Source organism: Frankliniella occidentalis, unplaced genomic scaffold (assembly GCF_000697945.3).
Source record: "Frankliniella occidentalis isolate FOCC.00 unplaced genomic scaffold, Focc_3.1 Scaffold9, whole genome shotgun sequence".
Taxonomy (NCBI): Eukaryota; Metazoa; Arthropoda; class Insecta; order Thysanoptera; family Thripidae; genus Frankliniella; species Frankliniella occidentalis.
Genome location: NW_026267139.1, coordinates 247,882 through 257,599, shown reverse-complemented (window position 1 = coordinate 257,599; position 9,718 = coordinate 247,882). Strand labels below are relative to the sequence as shown.

The 9,718-nt window shown below is 53.9% G+C and overlaps 2 protein-coding genes and 1 non-coding gene across 5 annotated transcripts in view; 1 reads left to right on the top strand and 2 right to left on the bottom strand.

Moving 5' to 3' along the window:
* LOC113202703 (lysosome membrane protein 2-like) overlaps nucleotides 1–4,890 on the bottom strand; it is a 13,977-nt gene extending 9,087 nt beyond the window's left edge. The window contains exon 1 of one of the 2 annotated variants that reach the window (XM_026417071.2): nucleotides 4,769–4,890. The gene's annotated coding sequence lies outside the window, so the exon portion shown is untranslated. Of the gene's footprint in view, nucleotides 1–2,107; nucleotides 2,429–4,768 lie in introns of those variants that run through there. The other variant, XM_026417069.2, reaches the window with a different exon arrangement.
* Nucleotides 4,891–5,413: 523 nt separating this feature from the next.
* On the bottom strand, nucleotides 5,414–8,068 carry LOC113202702 (adenylate kinase isoenzyme 1). 2 transcript variants are annotated; one of them, XM_026417068.2, is made up of 6 exons: nucleotides 7,766–8,068; nucleotides 7,201–7,267; nucleotides 6,946–7,109; nucleotides 6,723–6,839; nucleotides 6,459–6,647; nucleotides 5,414–6,365 (listed from the first exon to the last, which is right to left on the bottom strand). In XM_026417068.2, the coding sequence occupies exons 1-6, from the start codon at nucleotides 7,772–7,774 to the stop codon at nucleotides 6,297–6,299; spliced, it is 615 nt and encodes a 204-aa protein (XP_026272853.1). In that variant the 5' UTR covers nucleotides 7,775–8,068; the 3' UTR covers nucleotides 5,414–6,296. The 2 variants fall into 2 exon arrangements, with proteins under 2 accessions (XP_026272853.1, XP_026272852.1); XM_026417067.2 differs by lacking the exon at nucleotides 7,766–8,068 and adding an exon at nucleotides 7,413–7,621.
* An 82-nt stretch (nucleotides 8,069–8,150) lies between these two features.
* Trnat-ugu (transfer RNA threonine (anticodon UGU)) lies at nucleotides 8,151–8,223 on the top strand. Its single transcript has one exon. It is a non-coding gene; the product is annotated as a tRNA-Thr (tRNA).
* Nucleotides 8,224–9,718: the final 1,495 nt, after the last annotated feature.

Below are 9,718 nucleotides of genomic sequence, written 5' to 3'. Positions count from 1 at the left end.
CCAAACCATCCATACCCATCCCTGCCCAACAATGAACAGCCGGGCCGCAGGAGGCGATAGTCCAACCCAACCTCCGGAGAGAAAACCGAACAAAAACTGCCCAATCAGCGTTGCCAACTGTGTCCTAGGGTCAAAAATTTCTAAAATTTTCCAGACAATTTCCGTAAAATTTCCGTAAAATTTCGGGAAGATGACGGAAAACTTCCAGAGTCTGGGAAATTTTCAATTTTTTCCCCGGAAATTTTCCGTTTTTCGCCGTAATGTTTCCTGAAATTTTCCGGAAACTTTCCAGGGTTTCCAACAACCCCCCTGTGTCCATACCGATGTTCATAAAGTGCACTCCCGCTTCACGGTTTTTGGTGCGCGATGTAATACGGCGCGACGACAGAGGCGCGCGGCGCGCGGAGCGGACCGACCAAAACCACTTTCCTCCTCCGAAGTGACCGCGCGAGTGCGAAGCGGTGCGAAGTCCTGTCCTGGCCAGGCCAGCCGGGTGGTAGGGTGGTGGTCCAAGCCGAGCAACTCTGTTTCGCCGGCGCTGTCTCCACCTCCGCCCTGCTGCTGCTGCTGCGCCCAGAGGCGGGAGAGGGAGAGAGGAGGGATTTCGGGGGGTAAAGTGGAGGGAGGAGGGGGGGGGCGAAACCATGTTGCGTCTTATCACAAGGTTCGCGGCCGGTCGGAGCGCTGGGCGGCCGTGCGACCTTCCAACAAAGCCCGCTCGACGGCGCGACGACGCCCTCGGCAGCCTCTTGCCTCGCCCAACAGCGCCACCACGACGGCGCGGCATCGGCCGCAGTTCCTCGTTGGCAAAGGGCCGAAAGTGTGGCCGGCCGGCCCGGTCGGGCAGTCACCCACACCACGAGGCGGGGTCAGCGAGCCGTCTTCGGACACACAAACACACACACGCACGTCGGACCGACCGGGCGAACGGCAATCCAACGTCGGCGTCTGATCCTGATCACACAGCGGCAGCCCCTGGAAACGTTCTTCCACCCCACCCCCCTCCTCAGAGGACGGGTTGTAGAAGGCAGCTTCCTCCTCCTGGGGACCTCCGTAAAGCCCCCTCCTGTCTCATCAGACGTAGAATCCCTGGATTCTTACTCATCCTGCGCGCGGCATGGCAATACCTCCACAGAGATTGTTGAGGAATTTCATTTCGATAACAAAATAAAAATAGAGACAGCCTTGGGGACTGTCTAAAAACGGCACCAGTAAACGAACCGTTGCGATTGGGTGGTACATTTTCACCTTGGACATGTCAGTGTACTTGCAAAAGACTCCTACCGGTGTCATTTTCCCGCAGTCATTTACATGATCCACTGAGTTTCGACGTCCAAGAGAAACCTGCCCAAAATTTGGCGGGGAAGACCGGCGGCGTCGTATGAACAATTTGGCAGCATTGGAGATGTAGGAATGGACTTCCCTATGGGGTCCCCGCCGCCGCCGGGCACGAGGCAGGAGGGGGGAGGGAGTCCTTACTGGCTCTGCTGCTGCTGATGCCCGTGCCTACGCGCACACACCTGGAGCATGGAGACTGGACCGGTCCAGGAATGAGGATGAGGGGGCGTTGTGGAGGGGGTGTCTAGTCTGTCTAGTATGCTGCTGCTGCTACTGCTGCTGCGGCCGGGCCCGACTGGGGGGGGGGGGCAGCAGGGGCTCCATCTTCAGATTCCCCCCCCCCCCCTCCTATGGGATGGGGTCCACGTCTCTACCGCATGGGCCCCGTGTTGCGCTCGACGACACGAGGCGGCATGGGTGCGCCCGGAACACACTCCAACACACACACACAGACGGACGGGGCGGGTCTCCAAAGACAAGACGAGTCGAGCAGGAGTCTTTGTTCTCTGTTTTGTTCCACGTGTGTGTCTGTCTCCATGTCATCGCTGCTGAAGACGTTCGCGTTCAGTTCGCTCCACGTCGTCGCCGTCGTTGGCCCCCATACGGAAAGGGGGGCGGGGCGGCGGTCGCGGTGCGTCGGCAACGACGGCGCCGTCCTGGCCCGGGTCCAAGAGGCCGCGGCCGCGGCGGCGGCGCAGCGTGTCCTCGAGTTCCTCGCGCGCGCAGTGCACTGCAGTGCAGCACCACGACGACGACGGGGACTACTCACCTCCTCCTCGCCTCCTGTTCGCGCGCTCGACCAGGACGTCCGGGACGGTGGTGGTGCTCGCTCTCGATGCACCTCGCGCGCCCTCTGCTACAGCTGGCCATGCCGCACGACCCCGCGGCCAGGTCGGAGGTCCGGGGGGGTTTATTGCACTTCACAAACGTCGACCACCACAGCAGCAGCAGCAGCAACGACGCCGACGACTTTATACCGCAGCTACACCGGCGGCGCAACAGTATGGGCTCGAGCGCAACGTACGCTGCCTGCCTGCACGGCGACCGCTCACTCCTCCGGCTCGACGCTCACTGCACGCCGCGCGCCGCGGCCGGGCCGGCCGAACAGAGCGGCCGAGCCACGCCGCCGCCGAACCAAAACACTGCACAGCTGGCCGCCCCGCCCCGCAACACCCCACCCCACCCCGCACCTCTAGCGACGCCAGGCGTTCGAAAATGTGTAGAGTAATGTAGTGAAGGGGAGACGACCTGGTGCTCATCGTCATCATCAAGCCCCTCGTCCTCGCCCTCGACCCTGAAAGACTCTGCCGGACCGGACCGATCCTCTGGCTCTGGCGGCCCCGCTGCGGCCCCGGTGTGATGGTTGTTGTTGCTCCTTTGTTCGGTGCAGGCGTGAAGGGGGGGGGGGGGGACAACAAACGAAGCCAACTCATTCCCGAAGCTTTAGAGGGGAAGCTTCGGCTTTCGGCTGTGTGTGTTGGCGTGTGGCGTGTGTAAGGCTCGGCTTTCGGTGACGGACGCAACCAACGACGTGCCGAACAGAGAGAGCAGAGCCGAGAGCCGAGGCTTCGGGCCCGCACACTTCGGCTTTGAACCGAAGCTGAGGCTTGAGTGGTGGTGTAGGGAGAGAGGGGGGGGGGCGGTCAGGACGCTCACGACGCTCACGGCCGCGACGACGCCTGCCTAAAGGTGTGTCGTCAGGATGCGCGTGCAAACATTATTAGCAAACCGGTCGTGGGTGGACACGGACACGAGCCGATGAACGGGACGAGAAAAGATTCGCGGCGATGCGCGAAAATAGGAAGACAAAGACAGCGACCCCGAAGAAAGGGATCGCTAAAACGACGGCTGCCTTACGATAAGCTGGGACACACGCGATTGCCTCACTCCCTCCGTATGCAAATTTGTTTGTTTTTGCAAGGCTTGTAAACAAGTTCCACTGCAAAGTCGCCGCCCGGAAGCGATAACCATGCGTTATAAAACAATAATAATAATGGTAGTAGTTGTCATTCATTCGTTAATGAATGCAAAAACCAAATATTATTAAGCAATATTAGTTTTCATTCATCAAGCAATAACCAAGTGTAATTTTTAATAATAATAGTTTTCATTCATCAATGAATGCGACAGACAAATATTGTGCCATAAATAGTTTTCATTCAGCAACGAATGCGTACTGGCGCTATAGGCGGGTACCTGCGCCCACTTCCTGGAGCCGCCACACCTGGAGCCGCTGCCTGGACTCCAGGCCCGCCCGGAGCCCGGACCGCCGTCCGGTTCCAGTGTTTGTGTTTTGAACGCCCGGCGGCCCGGCGGCTGCGCGCCGCGCCGTTGACCTTCGCTCGGAGAGAGAGGGGGGAGGGGGAGGGGATATGGAGAGGGGGGGCAGCTGCTATCGTCTGATACCTTTCTGAACGCCAACATTCTTTTACATCGTTTCATACGCTCATTCGGCGCGGACCTTTTGACCGAACGACGATGTGGGTAAATACGTCTCTGCTTTGATCTGATGCTTTGCCCAAAGTGTCCATGAAGGACACACACACACACACACACACACACACACACACGTACACGCACACCGTTATGTGATCGCTAACGGGGAGGGGAGGAGGGGTTCAGGTCGCGTGGGCGGGGGAAGGGGGTCAGAGGGGTCAGCGTGCTCAGCATAGCACAGGTGCGAGCTCGTTTGAATGCGCGATCACACAGAGTAGTCCGATTCTAGCGCATTCCTGCAAAATCCATTAATGCGCTACCGTGGGCGTATGGACACTGGGACTGGGGAAGTACATATCGTGTGTGTTTCCCTGCCTTATTTCGGCCCCTGCGGACCGGGCCGAGCCGCGGCCGCCGCACGTGCAGGAGCCAGTAGTGCCAGTAACGTGCAGCTGAGGCACTACTGGCGCATTAGTTCCACGGCTCCAAACGGCCACCCACGCACCGCGACCACGACGTCGTCGCCGTCGCCGTCCCGCGGGGCCCGCCCGGCGGCCGGGGCAGGAAATGGCGAGTTTGCACTAAACGCGCCCCCCATCGCCACGAAGTGGACGCCGAGGACGACCTTCGAGACCTTCTCTGCGTGTGCGAGGAGGTGACGGCACCTTCTGCTCCGGTTGAGGTACGGCCGCTGGGTCGCTCCGCGCGCTGTTGGGTCATTCGTCACTGTCTCTGGGGATCTCGCTGGAGAGCTCGCTGGAGAAGAGCGCGACACCACCACTATCTTCCGCCACCCCAACCGCCTTCACCACCTATGGTCACCCCGACCACTAACTGCCACCACCACCATGACCACCACCACCACGATGATCACCACCACCACCACCATGATCACCAACACCACGATGATCACCACCACCACCTACCGACTCCCACTACCACCCCAACCGCGTCACACCATGGTGACCCCGTCGGTCCGCGGGCGCACACTCACCTCAGTCGGATAGCGTTGGCCGCGACGCCGGCCGGTCCGGGTCCAGGAGGACAATCCTCACGCCGCGCGTCGACGTGTAGCTCGGGCCCGGTCGGCGTCCTCGACTCGGCTGCTGCTGGACTGGACCCACACCGGGGCGGCCAGGCGGCCAGGCGGCGGCCCGCCGTCGGCCAGCAGGGCCAGAGGGGGTTGGGGGTCAAAGGGCAAGGCGGCGGCGGGGAGGAGGGGCACGGCGAGGAGTCACCGCGTCTGGAGGGTCCGCGCCGTGGCCGTGCCCGGCCAGCCTTCATGAGCACATGACGGCCGGCATGGGCAACCCCGGGGGCCATGGGGCCACGAGGCCCTCGATGAAGCCGGCCTGCCATAGAGGCTAACCGCTGCTGATGGGATAATGGGGAAGAGTCCGTAGTCCCGTCACATCCACGTCGTGTCCCCTCCGACAGGAAGACACATGTGTGCGTGTGTGTGTTCATTTTGGGGAAAGGGTCGCGAGGCAAGAGGCCGACTAACTTTGTGCAGCCCGTGATTCCCACCGGGGGAAGACAGAGTACATAGTGTGAGGGAGGGAGCATTCTACCCACCTTCCCCACTCCCTTCTTCAACCCGAATAATGCGTATAGAGCATAGGAGGAGGAGACATATGCATTTTGTGAGCAAATTGGCATATAATTGTGAAACACATTAATCAACGCATCCTGAATTGAGCACAAACAAAATATCACCAAGAATAAAATTTAAAACAACAACAACAACACGTGTCAACATAATTGTACAGGATGGTAACATAGTGAGAGGTGAGCATTAGACATTTCGAACTTGACAAGAACGCTCTTCATCTCAACTCTGAACATTCGAATTAAATAAATTTTTCAATTGACAAGGCAAGAGGGTATAACAGGACTAGCATCATAAAATACAAAACTGTTTCTTAATGAAACATTACATTTACCCTGGACGCAAAAATATAGGACATTTTGGCAATAATTTATAAAGGCAAAATAATACTGTGGAACCCTAATCAACAACAAAAAATAGAGAGTAAGTTTTCTTCCATGAAGTTATAATGAAAGTATTGTCATTAAAATTTCTAAAACTACTGCCCGACTAAATGTTGATTAATAACAGATTGATTTTTTCTTTGGTAAAACCACAATCAAACTACAAAAAGCGCTGGTTATTATTCAAGTAAGATAAATAGAGGACTCTAGTATCAAGCAGTGACTGTGCTATGGTTCGATGTCTTTTGATTTCACACAACATTTGTTCTGAAAACAGTCAAAGATTAAAATAAATTGGTATTGAATGTGAGTTATGAGCATATCAAACAACATTGTAAATCAATAAATAGTAAAAGCAATGAAATTGAAATGATAAGAGCAAAAAAAGTTGCAAATAAGTGACAAAAATAAGAAATGCGATTTCCTACTTTTAAAGTTACAAGTTCAGAAGTGACACTCTTTCACCAACATTTTGACACAGCAACATTTGGTAGAGAAGATGAATAAATGGAAAAGTGAAAAAAATTGCTTTAAGCAAGTGAACTTAGGGCCTTCTCTACATCAGCAAAAACCTCATCTACAGCACGTTCAGCACTGATCTGTGAGTAGGAGAAAAAAAATCAGTAGAGGAAATGTTTACAGAAAACAGTCACTGCACAGAATTTAAATGTCTGCCTTGTATTTGAACTTACCGTTTTGCATAAGTTGGCGTATTGTTTGATGACTGGCTCGGAAATCTGGTGGAAAGTTTCAATGCGAGCCAAGATGGTTTCAATATTCTGGTCATCAACACGGCCAGAGCCCTTTCCTCTTTCAAGAAGGCGGGCCTTAAGGGTCTCATCTGACACCTCAAAGTTCAGAACAAGTGCGCAAGGGGATATCTAAGGAGAGACGATTATTAAACTACATTCTTTCCATGCACAGAATGATGATAAATCTAGAAGAGCTGTTCTCACCTCTTCTTCAAATATTTTTGCTTGCCCCAATTCTCGAGGTAGACCATCAATAAGGTAACCCTTGGAGGTGGGAACTGCCTCAAGGATAGCCTTCTTCATTAGGTCCATGATCACACCCTAAAAAGCAAACATTGTTGAATATAACAACAAAAACAACAACAACAACAACAACAACAAACAGCTTGTTAAAAGAAAGTAATAGTACATGGGTGATATGACATACCGTTGGAACCAGGCTGCCTGACTTCATGATCGCTTCACAGGACTTGCCAAGATCTGACCCTGAAGCAACTTCAGCTCTCAGAAGATCTCCGGACGAAATATGAGTGTAACCAAACTTTTCCACAATTTTAACGCACTGCGTTCCCTTGCCCGAGCCAGGGCCACCTACAAACAAAAACCAAAAAATCACCAAATTAGAAATATTTTTCCAAACCAAGAAAGAGTGAGTTATAAATCATGAGCAAATAGAACTTACCAAGGACCCAGATAATTGGGAGCTTTGCCTCCTTGAAAGGTGTCATATCTAAGTTGAGCCTTGGTACCTGAAACAATAAAAGACGTAAAATCAAAATCCTTTCAGCGTAACTCTTTTGGCGAGAAAAAATATTTCAATGATCAACACTTATTTCACACAACATCAACCATCGAATTTTCTTTCTAACAAGGGCACAAACAGTGCAATACTACCTCCCATTTGTGACAGGCTGAGTACCCAGCAAGATCTGTATGAGGACCACCAGAAGGGATGATTGACTCAGTACTGGCCACGCGTCTACTGCCCCTCACATAGCACAAGACAATCAGAGTGCACAGTGCGAGAGAAGCAAACATTTGTAGCCCCGAGAATCACAGAGCGACCCATGCTCTGACGGTTTTACAACTCAAAGTAAACCCAAACAGCCAGAGCCACCTTTGGGCGCTGGTGTAAATTTAGTTTGGCGCGAAACGGGTGCGAGGTCATCCAGTCGATGACAGTCTGTACATTTGCGAAACGCATCCGACGCCGAAAATTTGCAAAACATCGAGAGAAACACGCTCACCTCTGCCATTGTGCCGCGGGTTTTCTCAAACTTGGTCGAGGGGAGGTGAGGTTATGTCCTTTGAGCGCTCCTGCTGCGTCCCGCGACCGTCCAAAGAGAGTCTCTTGACTTCCCTGCCGCTTGCCAGGGCTGCCTCAGCTCGAAGGGGGGTCGCCCAGAGGTCACACTTTGGACTCGGCGCACGCAACCCGCCCCCACTTCACCGGGCGTGCGATTATTATTGGCTTTTCTCTGGCGTTTTGGCAAGCGGGCACAACTATAAAGTGTGATGGCCGCCCCAGCCCTCCTGTCTAGCAGACGACGCCGCCGCCGCCGCCGCGCCGCGCCGTCAGAGGAGAGGGGGAAGCGGATGCAGTACGCACCGCCCAATCCCCTCCACCACCTCGCCTCCTTAGCTCAGGGGTTAGAGCACTGGTCTTGTAAACCAGGGGTCGTGAGTTCAAATCTCACAGGGGGCAGTATCCTTTTTTTCCACTTCCAATTTTCTCTCTGCAGGCGCCCAGTGGACAAATCATTAATCGTCACGTGCGCTAAATCGGAGCGAGGTACAAATGCTTGTGCGACACTTTTATTAGTATTTGTGAGCCGACGCGCACGTGAGGCTTTCTATGACCACTTTAACGGATGTGGCTTGGTTTGGTATACCCCCTCCCCCATCCATACTTTGCAAAACGAATATTTTTAGGGGCGATAGGGGGAGAGAAAACTTTAAAAAGAAAAGGAGAGAGAGGAGAGAGAGAGGGGGGGGGGGATGAAGGTCAATTTGGTTTCGCGGATCCCGCGGGTCCCGCACCGCCGGTCGCAGGACGCAGAGGCTCTCACGGAGCTCTTGTGAGTAGACGTCCCCTGGTCTGCTCTCGTAAGGTGTACGAGAGTGCGAGCCCCCCCCCCCCTCCTCCCTGTTCAAAGGAGCGTCGGCCCATCACCACTCCATTGTGTGGTTTCGATCGCATTTGCATCGGATTTTAGGCAGAAAATAGAATCTCGACGGGGACGACGGGGCTGGTCTTTCCCCGGCCTGCTGCCCTCAGCTGATACAGACTGCTCACAAGGACGGAGCTATACGGGAGGTGTGTGTACGAAAAGGACGAAAAGCGATCTTTCTGAATATGTCCGTTGGCTCTCACGGAGATCTACCGAGAAAATAAGCTATTTCAGAGAAATGGAGAAGAAGAACAGCACGAATAACAAGAGGAGGCCTGTGATTCGTCGCTCAGTTGGAGGGGTGAAACGGGCGACGAATCTCGGGCCACCTTGTTATTCGTGCTGTTCTTCTTTCCCATTTCTCTGAAATAGCTTATTGTTCCTTTGAACTTATGGTAATTCCCTTACTTCAGCGGAAATTTCCGTTTATATGACATGATAGAATGTTTTCGTGTACTTTGAAGGAGCTTTCTTTGTTTTAAAACAATGACGATTCTTTACCCTATGGCCATTTTACCCTCAAAGCATTGGAAAATTATTTGAATCAACAGAAAAATTCCAGCAGTGTACCATCAGACATTAAATCGCTCATCCCCTTTGTCTTGCCCATGCGAGGGTACAATACAAGTAGCAACATCAATGGCAGCTGGGCGATTCCAAAAGTGACAGAGGCACAAAGAAACACGGCACGTTGCTGACCTCCCTCCAGCAGCCCGGTCCGGCCCAGCGGTCATAAGCCCAGGAGGGTGATGGTGGATTTAGTCCCGTGACCCGTGCCTTCACGGTGAGGCGGCCCCGAGGACTGTGATTGGCTGAAAACCTCTGAAACCATAGCGTCGTCCTAAGTGAGGCCGCCTCACCGTGAAGACACAGGGTCACCCGAGCCTATATCAAATCCACCATGATCGGCGGAGAGCCCCCCCCCCCCCCCCCCCGCGTGGATTGTTCGACTTCCGATCTGCCGCCAGAGAGCCTCGGATCAGTCCCAAGAATCTTACGGATGTTTCGTCTACCGAAAACAACAATGAA

What these genes read in the sequence shown, in the direction of transcription:
- LOC113202702 (XM_026417067.2), bottom strand. Translation starts at nt 7,556, where the DNA reads ATGTTTGCTTCTCTCGCACTGTGCACTCTGATTGTCTTGTGCTATGTG. An exon ending in CCCAATTATCTGGGTCCTTG is followed by an intron (nt 7,110 to 7,200) that starts GTAAGTTCTATT and finishes TTTTGTTTGTAG; the next exon opens with GTGGCCCTGGCTCGGGCAAG. An exon ending in ACGCCAACTTATGCAAAACG is followed by an intron (nt 6,366 to 6,458) that starts GTAAGTTCAAAT and finishes TCCTACTCACAG; the next exon opens with ATCAGTGCTGAACGTGCTGT.